Source organism: Hyposmocoma kahamanoa, unplaced genomic scaffold, assembly GCF_003589595.1.
Source record: "Hyposmocoma kahamanoa isolate Upper Pololo Valley unplaced genomic scaffold, ASM358959v1 93, whole genome shotgun sequence".
Lineage (NCBI taxonomy): Eukaryota > Metazoa > Arthropoda > Insecta > Lepidoptera > Cosmopterigidae > Hyposmocoma > Hyposmocoma kahamanoa.
In genome coordinates, this window is record NW_020654810.1 from 2,914,361 (window position 1) to 2,936,816 (window position 22,456).

General features: G+C 36.9%; 1 protein-coding gene across 1 annotated transcript in view; it reads right to left on the reverse strand.

Annotated features, from left to right (window-relative positions):
- LOC113237176 (protein outspread) overlaps positions 1–22,456 on the reverse strand; it is a 474,205-nt gene that overhangs the window by 56,193 nt on the left and 395,556 nt on the right. Inside the window, exon 4 of the mRNA XM_026473494.1 lies at positions 6,918–7,106. Within this exon, the coding sequence (XP_026329279.1) occupies positions 6,918–7,106 (189 nt within the window). The remainder of the gene's footprint in view (positions 1–6,917; positions 7,107–22,456) is intronic.

Below are 22,456 nucleotides of genomic sequence, written 5' to 3' on the forward strand. Positions count from 1 at the left end.
GTTTAGTAGCGTTATGGAAGGCAAGATCTTAGGAAAGAGAGGCAACAGATAGATGAAGACGAAGTTATTTAGATCAGATACGGGAAAAAGGTAGTATCGTGTCGTAGAAATCAAAGTTAGAATAGAGAAAGCTGGGGATTACTGCATCGCATCGACAAGAGCCTAGTTAGAAATGATACGTAAAGGAGGTACAACCAATGACTTCACGTTACGTATACACTCAATATAGCCCCGCGCTAGGGAAACCCTGTGTCGCGGGTGCCATGGACACACACATAGACAACCACAAGTTACATCCAAACTCTGAGAGAAATAAATGTAGGCCATACAGTATTTCTCCCGGCCCGGGAATCGAACCTGGAACAGGCAGTTATTACCTGGCAGTTATTCGTTCTTCTCAAGGTAGTAACTTAAAAACTTACGTTTTCAAGTGTAAAAATTTTACCTATGGATTAAATGATACTATTAAAATATTTATAAAACAGTTTTTAATATTAATAAAACAGTTTTTATGGTCATCAAATACAAAAAAGAACTAGATTTTGTACCTGATTTGTGTCTGTATGGTAGTAGGTTGGTTATGGTGGATAAATTCCGTTATCTTGGTCATATAGTTACTGAAAATCTTAGTTATAATGACGATATTGAGCGAGGAAGGGTTGGCAATGCGTGGTAATATGTAGGACAGGAGATTTGCACTCTGTTTAGATCAAGTTAAAGTTGCAGCTCTTTAAGTCGTACTGTCAAACACTATATGTGTGTAGTTTGTGGATTAACTGTACCAAACAAGCGTACAATGCCATCCGCGTTCAATATAACATTGTATTTAGACCTATGTTTAAATTGCCAAGATACTGTAGTGAATCTGAAATGTTTTTGTTAGCACGTACGGACGGGTTTGCTGCTGCGCTTAGAAAGGTTTCTTCTCTTAGACAGAGAGTGCTAGATAAGACTAATAGCATTATAGCTGCTATAGTTCGTAGTTGCGACTCGTCCATACTGAGACATTGGATTGCAATTATTAATAATTAAGTACCTATATATAATATCTAATTCTAATTTCAGTTTCACTTGTTTTAATTTGGCCTTTTTCTCGCTAATTAGTTTACTTATTCTAACATCAAAGGAACCTGGATAATGTTCTTTACATTCTGAAGCATGAGAAATTTTCAACACGTATTATTAGGCTACTGTGATTGCTATAAAGTCTTAAAATGAAGTGATCCATAATCAACAGTAGCATTTATACAGGACACAAATACATTTGCTAGTTAAAAAAGGTCCTAGCTCAAAGGATAAAATCATCAAGACCTGTGCCGGCAGTGGGCATTTGAACTCAAGGGCGACCGCCTCGCGTCACGCGGCGCGCGTGCATTGTGACGTCACGATATCGCTCCCGGACCCATATTGCATTACATCTGGATCGCTGGCACAGTAAAGTTATGTGAAGAGTAAAAAGTGAATATAATTTTTTCATCTACTTATATCATCATGATGTTTTATACAATGATATTCATACATTTTTGTGAAAACACTCCATTGGTTTGTCAATATTATTATTGTTTTAGTTAGAATTAGAAAATAAATTCCACTAATTGAGAAAACGAAATCTTGAACAACACAAAAGTGGGAACGGCAGGCGAACATAAATACACAATCGAGCCGAACCTGCCCGAACGAACTACCTATGTAATCGTGAAAATAGAGGGGAAGCAAATTTAGGGTAGGCCCCGGGCGGCAGAAGTCTACGCTACGCCACTGGGGTAATTTACGTGCATTTGTGATAATATCGTGACGAAACCAACACGTCGAAGAAGGTTCCCAACCCTTGGAAAACTTGCGAAGTGCCTAACCCGCATTGGGCCCGCTTGGCGACCTATGGCCTAAACCACAGAACAATAAATGCAGTACAAGTGGTTAGTTAACGCGGACGCATCGGAATGCGTGCCAACTATAGGTGAGCTCAGTCCGCCATATTCGCTTTGTATGGTATAGTTGTGTCATTCTTTCGAATTCTGTTTTGGAGTGCAAAAATCACAGCCGCACCAGAAATATTACTATTACCCGTGGTGATATTTCATATAAAAGGAATGTTTTATTCAATAAATTTTCAATTTTCTGTTTATCGAAATAATTTTTTTGTTACAAGAAACGAAAGCAAAGCTTATACACCTGCAATACGGTCGCTTATTTTTTGGAGAACTAAATTCGTCGTGGTTCAGAAACTAACCGCCAGATGGCAGCACATTGATTGAAATTGCAATATAATATCAAAACGTTGTAACTTGTCATAATAGGTATGCCTAAAGTTTAAATTGTAATAATAATCCAGAATTTGTTACTTCTTTTTGAATTTGAAACTACGACCTATCAATATTAAGATTTTGTAGTGTTTTAAATAAGAATGTGTGAGTTTTGGTGACATTGGTTCTCATAGTAATCGAGGCCTAAGGCACTGTCATAGTTTTTTTTCGTCTCTACTCAGTTGGTACTCGTATCTAGTTTGTGTGTTACATAATTGACAAAGTTTATCATACTATGGTTCCGCGGCAATGTAAATTAACTCTTAAGGGCCATACGAGGCCACTGCTGGGCACGTGTCTCATCAAAAGCGAAGTATAATTAACTACTAATTACAATATCTATACTGCGTAGCAAAAACTTGCGTTTACATCCTGCGAGAAGATAGTATAGACAGGTGTAACCTGAGATGCACTGACAACAAACGGGTTGCAGGATTTTATAGAAAAACAACAGAGTTTGATGTTACGACGCGGACAGGTAAGAGCGTAGTGTTTGTCATCCTTCACCGACTATTATTATAGAGATTTTGAAATAATCAGTGTGTTACAAAGTAAAATGTTCTTTATTGACTATATAAGCAAATTACACTTGAAATCGACATTTTTATTTAATATTTTTTTATTTATTGCGGTCAACAAACAGTTACACATTACAAATAGTACATAGCTATAACTAACAAATAGTGACTTAATGATTAACCAACACCGTTAACCGCAGTTTACTTAAACAGTTTTTCGATTGAATGAGGAGCACATATAGAAGTATAATTATGTACATATGTATATATATATAGGATATATATATAGGAGCCCCTTCACGAGCATTTATAACAATTAATACATATATACGTTTTAAAAAAAAAATAATATAGAGAATTCTTTCAAACTAATGCATCCACCAGAGAAACATCTCGTAAATGTAAACTCATACACAAATATAACTAATTTTGCTAAATAATACTAACTAATTGTATATCGACGGTGAACTGGCAACCGGTACCATCTCAAATTTGATAACTTTACAGGATGAAGAAAAAAGCTTTTCACTTCTCATGCTCTTAAAGTTCGTATTTATGCCGGGTGTAGGTTGCACAAAATAGGATTTTATGTTCTAATGCATAAAATAAAAAACATCACATTAAATATGTCTAATTGTTGTAATTTTACATTCAATTTTAATTAAATAATCGTTTATTTGTAATATTGCTGTTTAATTTCCTCGCAATCGAAGTGAAAAGCAGTTTATAACTCGTTCATAAAACCCATTTTATCCTCGACTTAAGTATCCATATACATATATGTATATACTCTTCTCGGGTAAAATGACGCGTTTTATGCACTTGTTGCACAATCTATTATACGGCATCTGGTTTATTAAATAAAAATACATAGTGTACATATATGCATGTGTAATAAAAATATTTAAAAACTACGTATTTTTATTTAATAAACCAGATGCTATATAAACGACAGACGCAAACAATTTTTTTGTTCACCTGTAAAGTTGTCAAAATTGAGATAGTACCGATTGCCAGTTCACAGTCGATTTATCATGTTTCTTTTAAAATAAATACAATTGGAACTGTATTATATACTAAAGTGCTTATAAATAATTGTCCATGTATTAAGAAATTTTTAATTAAATCGATTAAATTCAAATGAATATTGGTTAAACTCTACAGCTCATACGTAAGGCAGACTCCCCTGAGAAGTATGAGCAAGAGTCTTAACTCTACAGCGCTCACTGGAGGACGGTAAATACCACTTTGAAAAACAATGCTTTATACTAGGTCATTATTATATCTACTGCGTACTTTTTTTTTATATTCTCAGGTCTTTGCAACTTTATAATACCAGTTTTAATTGCAGTAGAGCTCTTTGTGAAAGAGATCGTCCAGGAAAGTACTGCCACCTTATCTGGGATGCTGGTGAAATTATAGGTACATGGACTTGTCAACTTATGTGTCAGGGTGACAGGCGCAGTGGCAGAGCCCTTCCAATCTTTGCAGTTTACAGCTCTGAGTGGCACGGCAACTGTTATGAACAGGCATATCGCTTACCACCAGGCCTAGAACTTGTTAGTCCCTTCACTTGGCATTACCCGGAAAACATAAATGGATAGGAGTGTCGCTTGTGGTTTGATGTTATATAAAGAAATGAAAAAAAAAACAAATGCAAGACCAATCAAAATCAATCTTGACGCTACAAAAATCACTACAATTTACACGCACGCGCTTTCTCGCAGGAAACGCAACTCATTACTCCACTCCTGCGCATTTAGAAATGTAAACACTGTATTTTGACCCCTCTCCCCTTCTAGTTTCCTTACGAGCTCTAATGTGAAGTAAGTGCTGTGAAAATTATTGCCCACGAGTTCTGAGGCGCTTTAGCAAATTGTTAGTGAATGTGGTGTTTTCATTATTATTGAGATAAGGTGCCAATTAAGACTTAAGTTCAATAACTGTAATAGGGGGATATAGAGGCGCCGTGGTCAAATCATATTTCAATATCAAATTGAAAATATTTACTTTCAATCAACAGGATCTTTAAAGTTCTACAGTGGCATTACAACTATTACGGATAGGCTTAACGCTTACACCAAGCACACTACTTGATATCATAACAATTATAACGTTTTTATAAAAAAAAACGACCTCAAAGATCGTATTACATCTATTTACGAAATACTTTCATAGACTTCTCATTTATGAGATTGTATTAAAATTTTAATGTAGTTTTTAAATACATATCATTAGATAAGATAAGCATTTCCGTTATTAAGTGCTCCAGAATCATATTGTAAAAACATATACAGTTCCTAATACAAATGTCGTTTGCCATGATTACACGAAATCGTGCTACCAGGAGTTTGGACTTGGCTCTAAGGTTAATATAATACTGTACTGTAAGGTTAATATAATACTGTTTAATGTAGTGTCTCTTGTCTCTCCATTATCAACTAGACTTAGTTTAGGCTCCAGTGTCCCACAAATGTAACTAACTAAGTACCTTATTGTTAATACGTGCCATTTAGCTTTGTGAGGAGAAATAAATAATTTTGTATTTATTTATAGACGGCGCTACAGCTAAAAAGTCGTTGAAAACCAAATACAAAAGATCCAACAACAAGGACACAGAAAAAATTCATGAGGTCCACTGGTTCGTTCCGTGCCTTAGCACGGTTTGTTAGAAGACGTCGGTTCGAATCCGGCAGGATCGAAGGATTTTTTTCTGAGTGTTCGATCTTTGTATTAATAATTATAACACACTAGTGGCGTAATTTCACAAAAGTAATTGAATATCAATTCTTTAAAAAATTAATTACGTCCATTTGCCATGTTTTAATGCAATCGGGTACACTCTTTCCAGTAAAAAACACATACACACACAAAAAAAATGTAGAGTCGAATTGAGAACCTCCTCCTTTTTTGAAGTTGGTTAAAAAATAGTTTACGACGATAGGTGAAGGGGTCCTGTAAATCTGCCACATCCTGGGCAACAATCACCGAGAATCTTACGCCGATTGACAAATCCCTTCTCCACGATTGAAAACGTTCTGGACTGCAAGTCTATGTCAGCGTTATGACAAGAAGAAGTTTACGACTCCAATTCTAGACTCCAAGAAACCAGTACAATCGACATGCAACACGAGTGTTAGCACTTTAAACCATTAACTGATTACACGGGCAAGTGGACAAATTGTTCTTCCGGTCGTTATCTCATTACATTAACGACAGCTTGACGCGTTGTCTCACATAGTCACTATTTGGTACAGCAACCACTTATCTAACTTAAATGATTATCGGAGATCGGAATAAGCACAACATATTTACTTAAACTTCAAACAAGTAATACATAATACATATAGAGTGGTAAATACCTCCCTCTGAAATTACCGAAATTATTGTAGAGTATATTACAATACAATATAATACAATTTTTTTTATTGTACACCAAAAAAGGAAACAAATACAATACAATTAAATAAAAAATAAGCGGTGATACAATGGGCGGTCTTATCGCTTTAAGCAATTTCCACCAAAACGATTTAAAAAAAAAATTTTTCACATCGAAAAGCTTTGATGTAAAAAAAAATATTTTTTAGACGAAAACGAGGCAACTCCACATAATACACACCTTGCAATCCTTTGGACTCTCACTTACTACTTACTAGGGATGCACAATCGCAATCGATTCGGTTTTTATGAAAATCGATTGAAATGTATTTCAATGAAAAATGGATTGATCAATTCGGTCGTAAAACAGATAGACTTTGTTGCGTTTAAAGGATCTATGAGAAATCATGACAGATTTATCACCCAGTTAGTACCTTTACAGCTACCATCCTGGGAGAGATGTCGCTATTCACTGTATAAATTAAATTTTTATTGAATTGATATACAATTATTTTTTAAGTGAAATTACTTCACTAGTTTGTTATAATTATTAATACAAAGATCAAACACTCAGAAAAATATAATGGTTTTCTTGCCATGTTGAACCTTATTGGAATGCATTGCCTTGTGGTGGCTAACAACGTCAATACTAAAAGATCGAGTAGTGTCGTAAATTACAAAGCATACAAGGAAGAACGATAATGATTAAAGCACTAACCTTGCTTCTTGGATAAACACTCAGCACATCAGCCCACCACCTCGCCTCTTCCCGACAAGTGCCCTTGACGAAGGTGACCCTTTCAGGAGCCGTGATGGCCAGGCTGTGAGCATGTCCAGTCACACTATCCGCTTCGCTCACTTCCAGGACTGTTGTCATGTCGATGCTGGCTTGCGGGACTGTGTCGGGCTGTGGGTCAAAGAGAAAGATAAATTAACCAAAAGATTTTAAATCGAACAACGCGTGCTGGAAGATTAAAATCAAGAAACGGGTTGTAAGTAGCTAGGGTAATTTTCAGATATTCTGTATTTAATTAGATAAAACTATCTGAAAATACGAGAATTGTTTATAAGTTGAAAACCAGTTATCAAATCGTAATAATTACGATGCAAAAATGAGGTGTTCCCCAAGGACAGCATTTTGGTCCATAATTGTGTTAACTTCAAATATGGTACAAAAGTTTGATCAACTTTTTCCAATATAGTTTTTATGCATGCAATGTTTATTCTATTATCAGTTACAATGTTTGTATTTCGAACAAAATATCTCCCCCTTTAGATATAACTCCGTATACCCATAATAGAATCGACGTAAAGTTGTCTTCAATAGGCGACGCAATTCTTAGGTAAGGAATAAGTACTGCTATCTCCGGACCCGCTACTCCAAAATTATGGGCGATGTTCCCAAGACCGCTGGGAAGGAATTCTATTAAGGCAACCTGTATTTAAATCTTCGATACTGATGCCGACTGTCCGTATTCAAAACTTAGGTTATAAGGTCTTTAGATTGATGGAAGTTCTGGGAGATTAGCTCGGATCATAACAACAGGTATTTAGGAATAACGATTGAACCTTTTCGTTACCTAATTTGTTCGTTTTGTTTAATAATAAGTAAATTTGTTTCTATAATGTAATAGTTGTATTTCTATAGATTTCTGTTGGCTAGTATAGATGTTTTAAATTTTTTTTGAATTGACATTCAATTATTTTTGTGAAATTACTCCACTAGTTTGTTATAATTATTAATACAAAGATCGAATACTCAGAAAAAATTCCTTCGATCCGAACCGACGCCACGGAACGAACCAGCGGACCTCACGAATTTTTCTATGTGCTTGTTGTCGTGCCTTTGTATTTGGTTTTTCAACGACTTTTTAGTCGTAGCGCCATCTATGAGAAATCTATGAAAGTAGATAGAAGTTGTTTGTACCCTAAATAAATAAATGATTCTTCGCGCGTGAATTCTTGGGTGTGTGGTTATCAAATGCATCATTCAAATCTTTCTGGAAAGTGTGATATCAGATAAGATTTCCAGTTTCCTTCGCTTGCACGGTGTGTCATTTATAGGGCTTCTACCCTTGGGACGCAGAGTTCAATGCCATCAAAGGTTTAGTTAGGAAGTTTGGAGACAGTAGGTAAAATGAAATAGTATGATTTAACTTTTGTGATATCTGCTGCATCTCTTCCAGGAGCATCAATAACAATACAGCACAGCCAATTACTTGCGTGCCGAGTATAAAGTCTTGTAGCAGTTGAATAGAAATTCCTAACCGTTGTCTATTTCAGGTGTTTATAGGGAGCCGGTTTACGCCTCATAACATTTACATAGCTTGTTACTGAAAGCGTGCGTAATTTGAGATTATGCTCAGTGAGCTGCTAAGTTTACACTTAACTCTGCTTACTTGGTTAAATATTTAAACGTCGATATCACATTACTCAGTTAAGTACCTTGTGTTCATTTCAAAATTACTATAAAACCATGTATGTTTAACAAGTCTTTGGTCACATTGAACTTTAGCCATTGTTATCGTAAGTGACATATGTAGATTTGAATTTTAATGTTAAGTTTAAAAGGACACATGCCGCTGTCCGTACATTACGTCTGTTAGTTATGCGTGTTATATTAAAGCATAAGAACCTATTGGAGCTTTATGTTCTTATACAGTAGAAGAAAATTCATTGCCTCTCGATTACTTAAAAAAAGTTTTATTAAAAATGTTAAAGAAGGCAAAATTGAGGGAAGGTACTTGAAAGTGGATGAACAAGGACAACTACACAGACTAGATAAAAGGTAAAGAAAATGTGGAAGGAGGTCATGGAAAAGGCTTGCAACCAGAGAGAGGAAGAAGAACATATGAATAGAGAGTAAAACAGAAGAAGAAGCATACGAATAATCAGTAAACACGTTTCGAAAATTTATCTCGAAATGTGGTTCATTATAAATAGTTAAATACACTACTTAACTGACAAATATCAGCACAGTAATACTTTGCCAATTTCAATTGTAGTTAACTAACTACGTTGTACCTATATAATAACTGCCTCCGTGGCCGAACGGTTACCATGCCGGACTGCAACGCAGAGGTCCCAGGTTCGATTCCCGGGCCGGGAGAAATAGTTGTATGGCCTACAATTATTTCTCTCGTGAGTTTGGGTGTAATTTGTGGTTGTCTATGTGTGTGTCCATGGCACCCGCGACACAGGGTTTCCCTAGTGCGGGGCTATGTTGAGTGTGTGTGTGTGTACCTTTGAAATGTAAATCTAACAAATTATCAAAAATAAATCTACAATTACCTAAAGAAAATAGACAGTCGTACATTTTGGAATATTAGTTAAATATGGGAATCTATTACTGTCGTTATTTTATTGTAAAGTTTACTTTAGACTCTTGTGTTAACTTTGCCCATTTGTCCTTTACTAAATTTATGTATGAATTAAACTTTAACTGTTTATATTTTATAGTGTAATTCCTGTACATCAGAAATACCTGATTTTTAGGTACCCTAGGTAATAAAACAGCATTACTGTAATTACCAAGAGAAGTATCAACTGTGTGAGATACCGTATAAAATGCATAAAACATAGGGGATATTAAATCGCGACAAGACACCGTACCAAATGCACTTTGGTCTGTTACAATCACACGACGACGTCGGTGGTCCAAACAACACCCAGGATGCCAGATGAGTATTTTGAGAATATTTGGCGTTAGTTTATATTTTTTTAGTCATGCCATTTTATTTTATATTGACTATTATTGTATGTTTAAGTGACGATCATATTATCCATTGACGTTATATTTTAAATTGTAATATTGTGACATTGATAATATGAATTGAATGGTTCGAGTCTATCCTACAATACTAAATTCTTAGCGATGCCCTTTGCCCAAACAAAATAAATACGAGCTATCGAAATGCGGAACTTAAATCGTGACGTCATAAATCCCCACGCGTACCAAGAAACAATTAGCCTTGCATCTCTGACGACTCCTGACCAGTCTATCTGTAGCTGTTATACCCTCTACAAGTTCGTTCTATGTTCTGTTTGTAGTATGAGAATAGGGAGAAGTGGAAGGTCAACAGTCGATGGCAGGTATAGTTGGCACATTACGGATTTGTCACGCCGCCACGGACCGTTCGGCGGTTTACAGTTCACAAAATTCAGTAAGTCCTTTCTTACAATTTGATGACGTTGGTACCACTTTAGAAGCGCGAGATGATTTAGCGACTGGTATAAGAAAGGATATACGATAATGGTTTGACCATGAAAAGATGAATGCTAGTCCTGGACAGTCACTAAAGGCAGTTAGTAGAAGTAGGTAAGGAGTATTAGGTTAAGAACGTGAAAAAGACTAAAGTTATGAAACCGAAGCTAACCCTGACGAAGAAAGAAAATGAGAATACTTAAGTGGTGTGCAAAAGGAACCCGTTTAAACCTATTACATCAGAAGAACATTTAAAGTTTAATAAAGCTCAATTTACATTGCCGCGGAACAAGTAACATAGACATGATACGGTCGTTGTGGTAATTCCGAGACTGTGCGAGAATTCTCCGGAAGACGCGCAATCTATTCTTTGGCTCGTATCTAGTTTGTACGCTACACAATTAACGAAGTTCATTATGCTATGGTTATACAAAATTTGTATCCATTCCAATGTAATCCTCTTAGCCAACTGAGCTCCAGGCCCACAGATCTTACGAATTCCGATTGTGTATCGTATTGTGTTCGATATTTGTATCAATAATACAAACGTACAAAGTTTTTATAGACTACTTTCAAATTGTTTGTTAAATTGCCAACAAACTCGTCCCTCTGCGCACTCGCAGCTATGTCTCAGTGCGGACGGATTGTGAGTTTATGCGACAGGGTTATAGGAGCCAAATGCGCAAGGGCCGTACGTGAACTGCACTACCGGGAATTATTTTTACTGCTTCCTTGTTGTATGAATTTTTGCATGTTTCATAGTGCTTTTCTAACTTTGTATTATATACACAATGTTTAAAATTTACATTACAATTTCACTAAGTTATGAATAGTTTTAAGAATTCTGCAGATTTTGTTAACTGCCCTAGTTTATTACCTGTGAGTGGCTAATGGGTGACAAGGTTTGGTTAAGCATTAAGTTAGTTTAGGTTAAGCAAGGTTAAGACCGGCAATAACCTAGTAGGAGAACCGGGGTTCCGTCTTGTGATGGTACAACGTTTAGTAGAAATACTTCTTGTTAACAGTGAAAAGCCCCCAACCCGGATTGTGCCAGAGAGGTGAATTAGCAGCCTAGCAGTGCGACGCATAATGGACTGTCAGTGATAAGGGTGACTTATTCAGTGCCCGAGCAAATGTAAATGACGTGCAATTTTATAATAAAATAACCAAAAACCGGAGTCCCCCGTTCAATCCACTGTTGATAGTGGCGAAGTTTTGTCTAACTAAACCCTGATGATTCTTTAATGATAATAAGAGACTGAACGAACCAATCGTTCGCCCCGTGGTAAGCGACACACGGTCCATAGCAGTTGTTAATCAGTTGTAAATCGCAAAAATTTTGAGGGACAACCCCACTGCGCCAGTCACTCATGTGCCTGTAATTTCCCCAGCAACCTTAACCTTCCAAACCGGAACAGAAATAGGTAAGGTGGCAGATGATGAAGTAATGTTAAACATTCATATTTCAGAGCATTTTCAAATCTAACAACACCCTGTTTAGAACGGAGTCCAGTTATATGACACCTATAGTGTACGCTTGGGCACATGTGCTATGAAAATTCTTCCGCACACTATTGGTGCTCGTAAAAGTTTAAAGGCTCATGGCATTGAGTATTGGTTATAAATTTTGCTTAACGCTGATGATAAGGGTTTGATACTCAAACTTGATGGTTTTCTCTGAGATAAACTTGAGACCTGATGTTGTTATAAGTGATTTGAACTCTACTAAGCGTAGGAGGCACGCGTGAACTGCAATAAAGGTTTAAGGTTTACAAAGTTGAAGTTTATTCGTTCCAATGTCTAGTTAACGAAAGTATGGAAGTAATATTTTGGTACAGGACGTCCTTGGTTGCCGAACGGTTTGCACTGGGGTGGTTTTCGTTGTTATAATTTTATTTTTGAATTTGTTTTGTAATTATTTTTTTATTTAAAGAATAAGTGATTATTTACGTTTAAAACCAAGTTTACGTTAAGTTGGCTGGAGAACTCCTTTTAAGCAAAATAATTGCTAGTTCTAGGAGATCCCTCTCTTCCTAGTTAGGGTTCAATGTGACCAGGTAAGTTACGGCTAGTTAGTTATTACTTAATTAATTAAATTAAAATAACAAAGATATTTATGTTTTACGTTTGAAAATTTTGATTGTTTTGTTTTTCCTCTGTTTACCTTCGTTTCTTTTCTTTTGTGGTGTCATTTGTGGTGAGCAATTAAACGTACTTTCTTTTTTTATTTTTCTTTCTCAATTAAATTAATCACGGAGAAACGTAGAAGTTAAATAATAGAACAGAATCATGGAATCTTTATTTTCAATAAAATCTGTATAAACTATCTTTTGTATTTTGTATCAATACTTTGTATTTTTTTATATAAGCTGTAGAACCGGCGACCGGTGGAGCCGGCTGCCGAAATGGTGACCTAGGACTGGCATTAGAAGATCTGCTGCCAGAAGGCTAGACGGACGGACGATGTAAGCAAGTAACCGGAAAAAAGCTGGATGCAAATAGTTCAGGACCAGAGGTGATAGCGTGCAAATAAGGAGGCCTACCTCAGCAGTCGATGACTGGAGACTGTCCAACAAATGTGCATTTTTCTTGAATAATATAACAAATTAAATATTCATTAGTCATGAATATTCATTAGTCATGAAGTAAAAATAAGAAAGAACATAATATAGTAATTGTTTTAAAACAAAAACCCATAAATAATGAAACAAATTTCGTTTTTGTTGCAGTAGGGAGCGTTATAGCTATTCTTCAAAGTAGTCCTATATCAAACAGGTTTTAAGAAAATTCCATCCTTTCTCCATTTAGTGTCTCCAAGATAAATACCAATTTACATTCTACGAATTAATAAGCAAGCCCGGTTGAGCTTAGTTGGTCAAACCGCGGCTCATGACCGCTGCACCCTATAATTGGGTATAGTCCCCATTTCTCGGGTGATGCATTAGCGGGCAACACTGTCCGCGTTTCGCAGATTAGCTTCGTGATACAGATTGCGGTGTCGCGCCGTGTCACTGGATTTGCAAGTCGTAAAGCGTCGGTGGGGTTACCATGTTTCAGTTCAAATTAGGACATTAGACGGGGAAGATCGATGATAACCTAAATAGACTAGATTACAGACAGTGAAGGCGATTATTGAAGTTAAAGCAGAGAACTTGATAGGTTGTATACCGTGCAAAGCCCTTCAATTACAATAGATCAGTTATGGTCGCAGTGATGTGCCATCCTAATAGTAATAAAATCTTCAATGGAAGATGAAATAAGGATATCTATTACAGGTTACCACCGGCTAATACCCGTAATCGTTGTCTTCCATTCTTTACGAAAGTTTTAAAATCAGTATTGCCACATCAGGTCACAATAGTTGACTGCATCCCACACGCCTCTCTAAAATACATTGGTCATTATTGGACTTCTAAATCGGCGAAACAGCGATCACAAAGCAATCTCACTGTTGCTGATCTTCTTTGAAGATATCAGCTACAATGGAGTTGGACAGGACATGTTGCGAGGCCTGTTGACGACAGGTGTAGTAAAATGACAACCGAATGTTCACCAAGAAGTGGTAACAGAAACGTGGGACGAGGGAGATGAGTAGACGAATTGTTAAAGTTATGAACCATAGCTGAATGAGACTGGAAACTACGGGTCACTGCAGTGGTCTTCTTAGTTGTTAACTTCACTTCAACTGAAGGTCGTGTCCACGAAAGGTTTTCGAGACTTTATGGACGATTTTCTTCCATTGTTCAGGGCGGTCACTTGGTCACTGTGACGGAAATCGACTGCGGCGTGTCTTTCCTTCCGCCTTACCTACCACAGCCAGTTTGTCAAGGTTGTCTGGTTGTCGGCGAACAATATGCAACACTGTAGAGATAAAATGCATGGATGGGGGTTCAGGAACGCTAGTGTAACCAGATGTGACTGCGGTGCCACAGCACGGTCCAAGCAGCACTTGTTTGTGTGTCTCTTGTACCATCTATGTACCATCTATCTATCCATCGTGTAATATTTGTACAAGGAAAGATCTCTACTAGACCACGAATAGGGAAGTTAAGATGTCAACACTATTTAATTCAATATAATCCTAAAATAAGAGAAGTATCGACACGATAAGAAGAAGAATCTAGGAGAGACCGGGAATCCGGCACTGTCGACCATAAACAAATGATCATAATGCCATATTGAAGTTCTACTCATCCTTATCAGTATTGCCATTTAAACATCATCATCATGAACCCATTTAATACGTCACATTGCTGGGCACTGTGGATTTAGGCCCTGGTCCGTCACGCTGGCCCAGTGTGGATTGGGGGACTACACATTTTTCGAAGTGCAGGTTTTATCACGATGCTTTCCTTCACTGAAAATCTAATAGTAAATTTCAAATTACATAATTAAACTCCGAAAACTCAGAAATGTGAGCCCGGATTCGAAGCCACGGATTCTGCTTGAGAGGCGGTAGGTCAAACCAAAAGGCTACCTACTAAGCTTTTTATTTAAACAACTTACTAATACTTTATTACTCAAAATGTCAACAATGATGTCTTATAAACAATTCTTCAACAGTAGTATTGATGGCTATACCGGGCTGGAAACGCAGAATGGAGGGCTGTATTTTGCCTTTTACCCAGCATTACGCGGAAAATAATTTTGCAACTGAACACTTTGCATCTATACCATCTAATCAGATTATTCTAGCCCTAAGTTGCTTTGAAATTGAAGCCCTCCATTAGCTAAACGATATGTTCTTAAAATACCAAGTTACATTAGTAGTTCAGAAACTCACTGTTCCAATTTTCGCCCATGGCTAAAACTTTAGTTCCAAGCCATTTTCAAGTGTATGTTTAACTTTGTCGAGTAGTAGTTGAAATAAGAGGTTTAGAATGCTAGTGGCTGAAAGTGCAAATGTCAGATTTATTGATTGAAATTGACGGGTGTTTGAACGCTTTTGAGCATTGCGTAACAAATTGTGCTATAAAACTATAAATTTTAAAAGTTTGGTACGAGAAGCCATCGAAATCTGAAAAGCTTTTGAAAAATTGTTGAAATTATAGTCCCAAGTGGACTTGTCAATTTACGAGTATGTCTCATCCGATCTTTGTGTTTTGAAGCTCTGAGTGGCACAGCAACTGTTCTGGATAAGCGTATCGCTTACCAACAGGCGCACGAATTGTTCGTACCGTTACTTGATATTGTAAAAAAAAATTAAGCCCTGGTCTTCCTACTGTAGGCGTGTCAGTGAAGCAGTCAAGCAACGTATGTAGGACGCATCGCCACGCGTCCGTGTATCATTATACCTGTGCCCGTACAGGAACTAACACACTTATGTGCAACTTATTATAATATACTGTATGTACTCCTTTTGGGTGTACGATTAAATAGGATCCTACTTACAAAAGTAATAAAGATAGAAACGAGCGAAACAAAATTTATAGACCCGTTAAAACGCATTTAATAGCTAAAGTTACTATATACGACATGCTTAATTATATAGTCAGAACATGTCAAACTAATGAAATACAAACACAAAATTCTTTATTGCCATAATGACACTGAAAAAAAACCAATAAACGGTACGCCAAACATGTTAAAGGAGGTATCTCAGGTTGTACTGACTGGAACCGCCTAATTAAACTGTTGATGCTTCTGTTATTTGACGACAATAATGACTTTGAATAATATGTTCCGATCATGATTGTGCTATCTGTACCCGCGTTGAAACTAAGAAATGTTTCAACGCCTGCAAACGATAATAATTTATTAATTTCACGAAAAACATATAAATCTTATTATATGATATATGGTTGCCGACTGCCTGGTCCAATCCTTAGTCGCTTAACACGACATACCTGGAAAGATCTGTGGTAGTAGTTTACGGGAATGATCTAGGTAGAAACCTATAATAAACCAAAACAATAGTAGCAAAATAGGCAATCTGCGTAAATGTAACCGCGATCCGTTGCAGCGCGGGCGCACCCTGCGGCGGCGGCAATGGTGGCCCGCTACTCGATGGGCAAAAAGCGAGGTATCACCGCAATATAGTAGTAATGCAAACAAAGCCGCAGGTAGGAAATGCACGTCTGTTTTGTTTGTGGTGCATGTGAAAGGCTATACGGTCAGAAAATCTTCGATCCTAAAGTGCCTTTACGATACTTCCTATTGTGGTGTACGTCAGTTTAAGATCTTCTAATTAACAAGTTAAAGTGGGGACAAGGCCAGAGAAGACCGTATGGAAATAATGAACATCAATAAGGAATACCAGTCATTTGCTTTTTAATCGGGAAGCAACCTGAGACCACAAGAAATCTGGACTGAACTTGGGATAACAAAGAAACGGAAACAAACTTGGCACCACAAGGAATCTGAATGGAACCTAGAGGCTCAAGGAATCGGGACTGAGCATGGGGGGACAAGGAATCGGAAAGAAACCAAAAATCAAATGAAATCACAAAACTCATCGGGAAGATGTGCACCGAGCAGAACTGTAGTTAACGTCAATATAAAGTAGTTTTGCTCTACTTCCAATCTCTACAGTTTATATTTTGCACCGTGTCGTGACAGGCGGTCATTCCGTCACAGATTGTGACTACGGAACCGCTATCGATAATTTTTGCGCCCGCGCACTTGGCGCAACAGTTTTACTGCCTGTAGTTAAACTGACCGCCGTCAGTGGTGCATCTAGAGACTGAGATTGGGGGTCATTTTGACCGTCATTTAAAGATAAGCCGGGGGTCATTCAAACCGTAACCGTACTTCGAATATAAGTCAAAGTCAAAGATTATTTGTTCCATAGGTAAAATAAATTTACACTTGAAAACGTCAGATTTAAGCTACTGCTCGTTCACTACGCTGACCTCCCTGAGAAGAACGAGCAAGAAACTCTAGGGATTGCTCTTTTCAAATAAACTTAAATGCTATGGAATACACTTTGAATCAAATTTGTGTGGATTCTGGAGCCATGTCGTCTTTCCATACATCTTTATCTAACACGTAGTCTTCAATTTTGTAATATGACTTTTCGATCAAAATATTTTTAATGTACTTTTTAAACTTAGAAAATGGTAAACTTAATATATGCTCCGGAATCTTATTGTAAAAACGTATACAGTTCCCCATAAAAGAGTTGTTTATCTTGGTTAAACGAAATCGTGGTACCATGAGTCTTTCTTATTGAAATTATGTATATTTTTACGGGCATATAAAATATTTGAGTAAATGTACTGTGATGCCACAGTCATGATACCAGTCTCCTTAAACTTTTCTCTGAGAGAAACCCGAGAGCCTAGACGGTACACAGAACGAATCGCTCGTTTTTGCAATACGAATATGGTTTGAATATCTGCCGCTTTACCCCACATGAGAATCCCGTAGGACATTATACTATGGAAGTAACTAAAGTAAACTAGTCTACAGTACTAACATCGGTAAGCTCACGTATTCTGCGGACTGCGTATGCAGCTGCTTAATCTGCTGGCCAGAGATGATATATGTGAAAACCATTGAAGTTTACTATCTAAGGTCACTCCCAAGAAGACTGCTTTATTAACAAGGTCTAACTATTATCCGTTTATTTCTATGCTTGGACTAGTCGATTTTACGTTAGGTAATTCAAATTTAACACATATCTAAATACATGGTTTAAACGAAGAAATAAACTAGTTAGGTAGTCATTATTTTACCAATCATGTCAGTTGATTTGATACAGAAAGTGATTCATAAAAACAATTTTCTTTTATTGTAAAGATATCGACGGCAGAGAATAAAGAATAAGAGAACGGACACTCTCCGCCCCTCCCTAGTTTTAGATACCGCACCACGCCCCGCACATTGCCGGTCACATTGACTGAATAACAACAAGGTTGCCGGCGAGCCGTTTTCGTGCGTAGACGGCTTTGATATTTGAATATAGTTTTCATTTATTCATTACGAAACTTGTACGTTAATATAAAACATCATTTTACGTTACTATTTATAATGGTCGTGAATTGTGCCGTGTACGGCTGTTTATCATCATTTTCCGAAAGATGAAACGAAGTGAGCAAAAAAAACTTATGTCTGAGAATCATTCGGTTATTGTTTTCTTCATTTATTTACTGCAGAATAATATGTGTATGTATAAAAAATACAGGTTTATTATAGAAATATAATCAGACGCCATGATTTCGCGAATTTTCTATTCGTATTGCCAATATTTTTTTATTTATTTATTTATTTATTTATTTACTTGCAACTTTACACCTACCATTACAGTAATAAACACCAATGCGGCAGTGTACATATTCAAACGTATATACTTATATAATAACTACATTACACTAAACATATACTAAAACAAAGAAATCACAAATATCAACTTAATACATTACAAATAACATATAACATACAGGGTCATTCTTGTAAATTCACACAGAGTGCATGAGAACAAGTCTATTCTGTCTGCAACATCATTCAGAATTGTAATATTTATATATTACGTATGTAGTGAATATATCTAATTATGAACTAAACTTGGACAAGCAATTTCTAATACCCTGGTCACCTTACTTAAAAGTACAAGTCCGAAATATAACATTTTAAGCGTCTTTAATATATTTTTTCAATAAATCTTCAATATTACTCCGATTAGTGAATTATTGAAAAATATAATAATATATCGATATAAATACCTAATAGATATTTATAATTATTAGGATTCTATTAATAGAATCATAGACAACATATTCGCGTTAGAATTTATTGCTCTTTATAGTTTCTGTTGTTATAATTTCTGTTGGCAAATCTAATAAATAAATAAAATTTTCGGTATGTTGCCACTCTGACCACGTAACGTAATAGTGCGAGAAAGTGATAGGTAACCCTGCCAGTTCACGCACACATTTGCGCGTGTTTAGATAGCGCCTTCCTGTATGTAGTAGTAGTAGGTAAATAATTTTCGACCATTGTATGGAGTGTCCGGGGTGTGTCGATGGGTGAACATGAGTTGTACAATGTGTACATCATCTTTACGTTGGTCATACCCCAATTGCGTGTCCCACTGTCGGGAACTAGTCTCCTCAAGGGTACTGAGGGATAGGTACATGTAGTTAGTAGTATTTAGCGTTTAATCGATCTATTAAGTAAACTAACGAATAACTACGTATTTAATTCGAACTGCCACCGTGACCGAACGGTTACCATGATGGACTGCCACGCCAGAGTTCCAGGTTCGATTCCCGGACCGGGAGACATATTTGTATGGCCAATATTTATTCCTCTCGTGAGTTTGGGTGTAATTTGTGGTTATCTATGCGTGTTCATGGCACAGGGTTTCCCTACTGCGGGTCAATGAGCGTATGCGAATTTTTACTTGACATGTTTCGAACCAGTACGTGGTCTCTAATCATGAGTTTTTCGTCAAGTTAATGCCGCGGAAGCGGAAGTGTTAAGACACTGTCTGATTATAATGGCAATTTGCTATATAAAGATTAGTAGATTATCATCATTATTCTATTTAAGAAGCTAGGCTTTTGTCGGTGTAGCCCATAAATATAGAAAAAAAGGGGAGATATGTAATGACGCTGTGTAAGATCGGGTGCCGATGTCGCCACTTTTTAGCTTGTGTGCAATTCAAACTTTACGCTCTATTATCTACTACCATAACTTAAAGATTTTAATTGGGTAGGGCTTAAAACGTGAAAACGACGTAAAACAATTGTAAAATTTAACAAAATTAAACTTAGAGTCACTTGAATAAGAGTTATATTACAATATTTCAGTAGTTTTTTCATCCTGGTTCAGCCATTCACCATCAGGTGGCGTTTTAGTAAAAATGCTACTAGTATATAATAGCTAACTATTACACGTTAGATGGCGCTGAAACACATTTATCGTTACACTAAGAACTCACGGAGCGGTTTTCACCCGCGTCTGTCGCGGGACCGCAGCATCTATACAGTGTAATAGTTGAGTATGTAAAATTAGTAGCACATTTTACGGCGCGTTTTACGCCTGTAGAGGTGACGGTTGCTCGCGGTTGCCTCGGTGGGGTACTAGTTGAACCGCGCAGAACGCGATCACCTGCGCGCTTGGCGGCTGTCGTCGCCCGCGCACTTTGGCGGTCGGTTCACGCGCAATATGGTGCAGGCGCACGCGGGGTGAGTTATCTATTAACGGCGCGACTTGCAATTAACTCCCACTAACTTCGCGGTCCGTTCCGCAATCGCAACGGTTTCGTACCCGCAACCGTGGCGGCTACGTGCCTGCTCAAACTTGCAGGGTCGTGAGTATTGAAATAAAACCACTGTCTAGCAGCACCGGGGGGCGCGGATGGAAACCGCTCCGTGAATTGTTAACCTTATTAACCTTAACTCATTGGAAAAAATTAAAAATACTCTACGTTTGATCTACGAGTATACTGGAATAAAACTTGACATGAAATTGAAACGGTTGTCCGAAATATGAGTTATGTTATAAAATTACTCGAAATAAAATGTTTAGTAATAATAATAAAATAAAAGAAATCAATTTAACGTGAACGCTTTTCGCTTCGATATTTTAGGGACTTTAATTACAAAAATCATAGTAAGAAATTCAAACATTTCAGTAAAAATTTATTGTCGATAAACATCAGTGAACATCACTATATTTAAGTCTAGAAAGGAGACAAAAAGAAAACATTGAATAACAATAGAAACAGTAACTAAAAATGCATACAGCCGGTGGAATGTTATCTCACTGGTTTTAAAATTTTTGTTTTCACTCTAATTTTTACAAAGTATATCGCTACAACTTGGCATTTTCAACTTTTGACGAGAGATATTGTATGTACAATTTGACGATGTTTGTAGGCGTGTCACCTCGATATGATCATTTTGATAATATCGAGGCGACACGAACCACGCCCCCGAACCAAATCTCCCCTTTTTTTCTATATCTATGGTGTAGCCCCCTCCAATGCTTACGATACATAGACAGCACATTGATCTCTTATTGATCTGATTTATCTATCTACTCACTTTAACGTTCTTAAATGTAAACTGTTCTTGGTTTTTTTTTTTTTTTTTTTTTTTTTTTTTTTTATACCTGACAGGCAAATGACTCCACTCCACCTGTGTGGTCTTCTTCTCTGTCGTTTTCTTCTATCTTCACCTCAGTTATGTTAAGTAATGACGTAATTTAGTAAATCATTAAACGAATATAAATAAAAAAGATTCGATACCATCCATTTATTTGCCAACCTGAATACAGCCTCAACTGTCCTGATTTTGGTTTCGCTCGTAAATCTCCAGCCGCCGTCGTTTGCCCATTTGTCGATTGCTGTTTATCGATTGGTTACATGATAGGGTTCCGTGTACTACTTTGTAGTACATTGTTTAACCATGAAACAAATGCTAGCTGCAAAACGATTGGACACTGAGCAGCGGACGAAAGTTCTGTTCGCTATTTGTTTTGTCCAGCTGTCACGTGTTTTTAACTTTTAGCTTTTCGTTTCTTTTATGATACCAAGTATCGGGACGACAGAATTGTGCCCATGGTGGTAGGCGACACACCTGTCCATAGCAGTTGCAGTGTCAATGAAGGCTTTAAGTCGCAGAGATCTAAGGGGCACTGCCATTGCGCCCGTCACTCTGAAACATTAGTTGACAAGTTGTATGGGCCTCAAATCTCACCAGAACCCCTAGGGTGTCACCAAACTTATTAACGCGGATTCTTTTAGATGCGATCATGGTTACCAATACTTGTCAGATACTCATTTCTTTTTGCGTCTGGGATTAAAAAGTCCGACCATGGGACCTGTAAAAGTCCCGAAACGTTAGTTTGTTAAAAAAAAACAAATATTTGAATCGCAAATGAAATAGTCTAATTTCCAATTGAAACAACGTTCATCAATGATAACGATCTACAAAAATCGATTCGTTTAATTAAATCGATTATGTACGACCGATGATTGCGGCTTTGTGGACAGAGCTGTTTTATTTATTATTAAATGTTTTTGTTGAATTTTTATTTGATTTTAATCTCAAAACGGGCCGTATCCCGTTATAATTACGATTTTAATTCAAATCACGATGCGACGG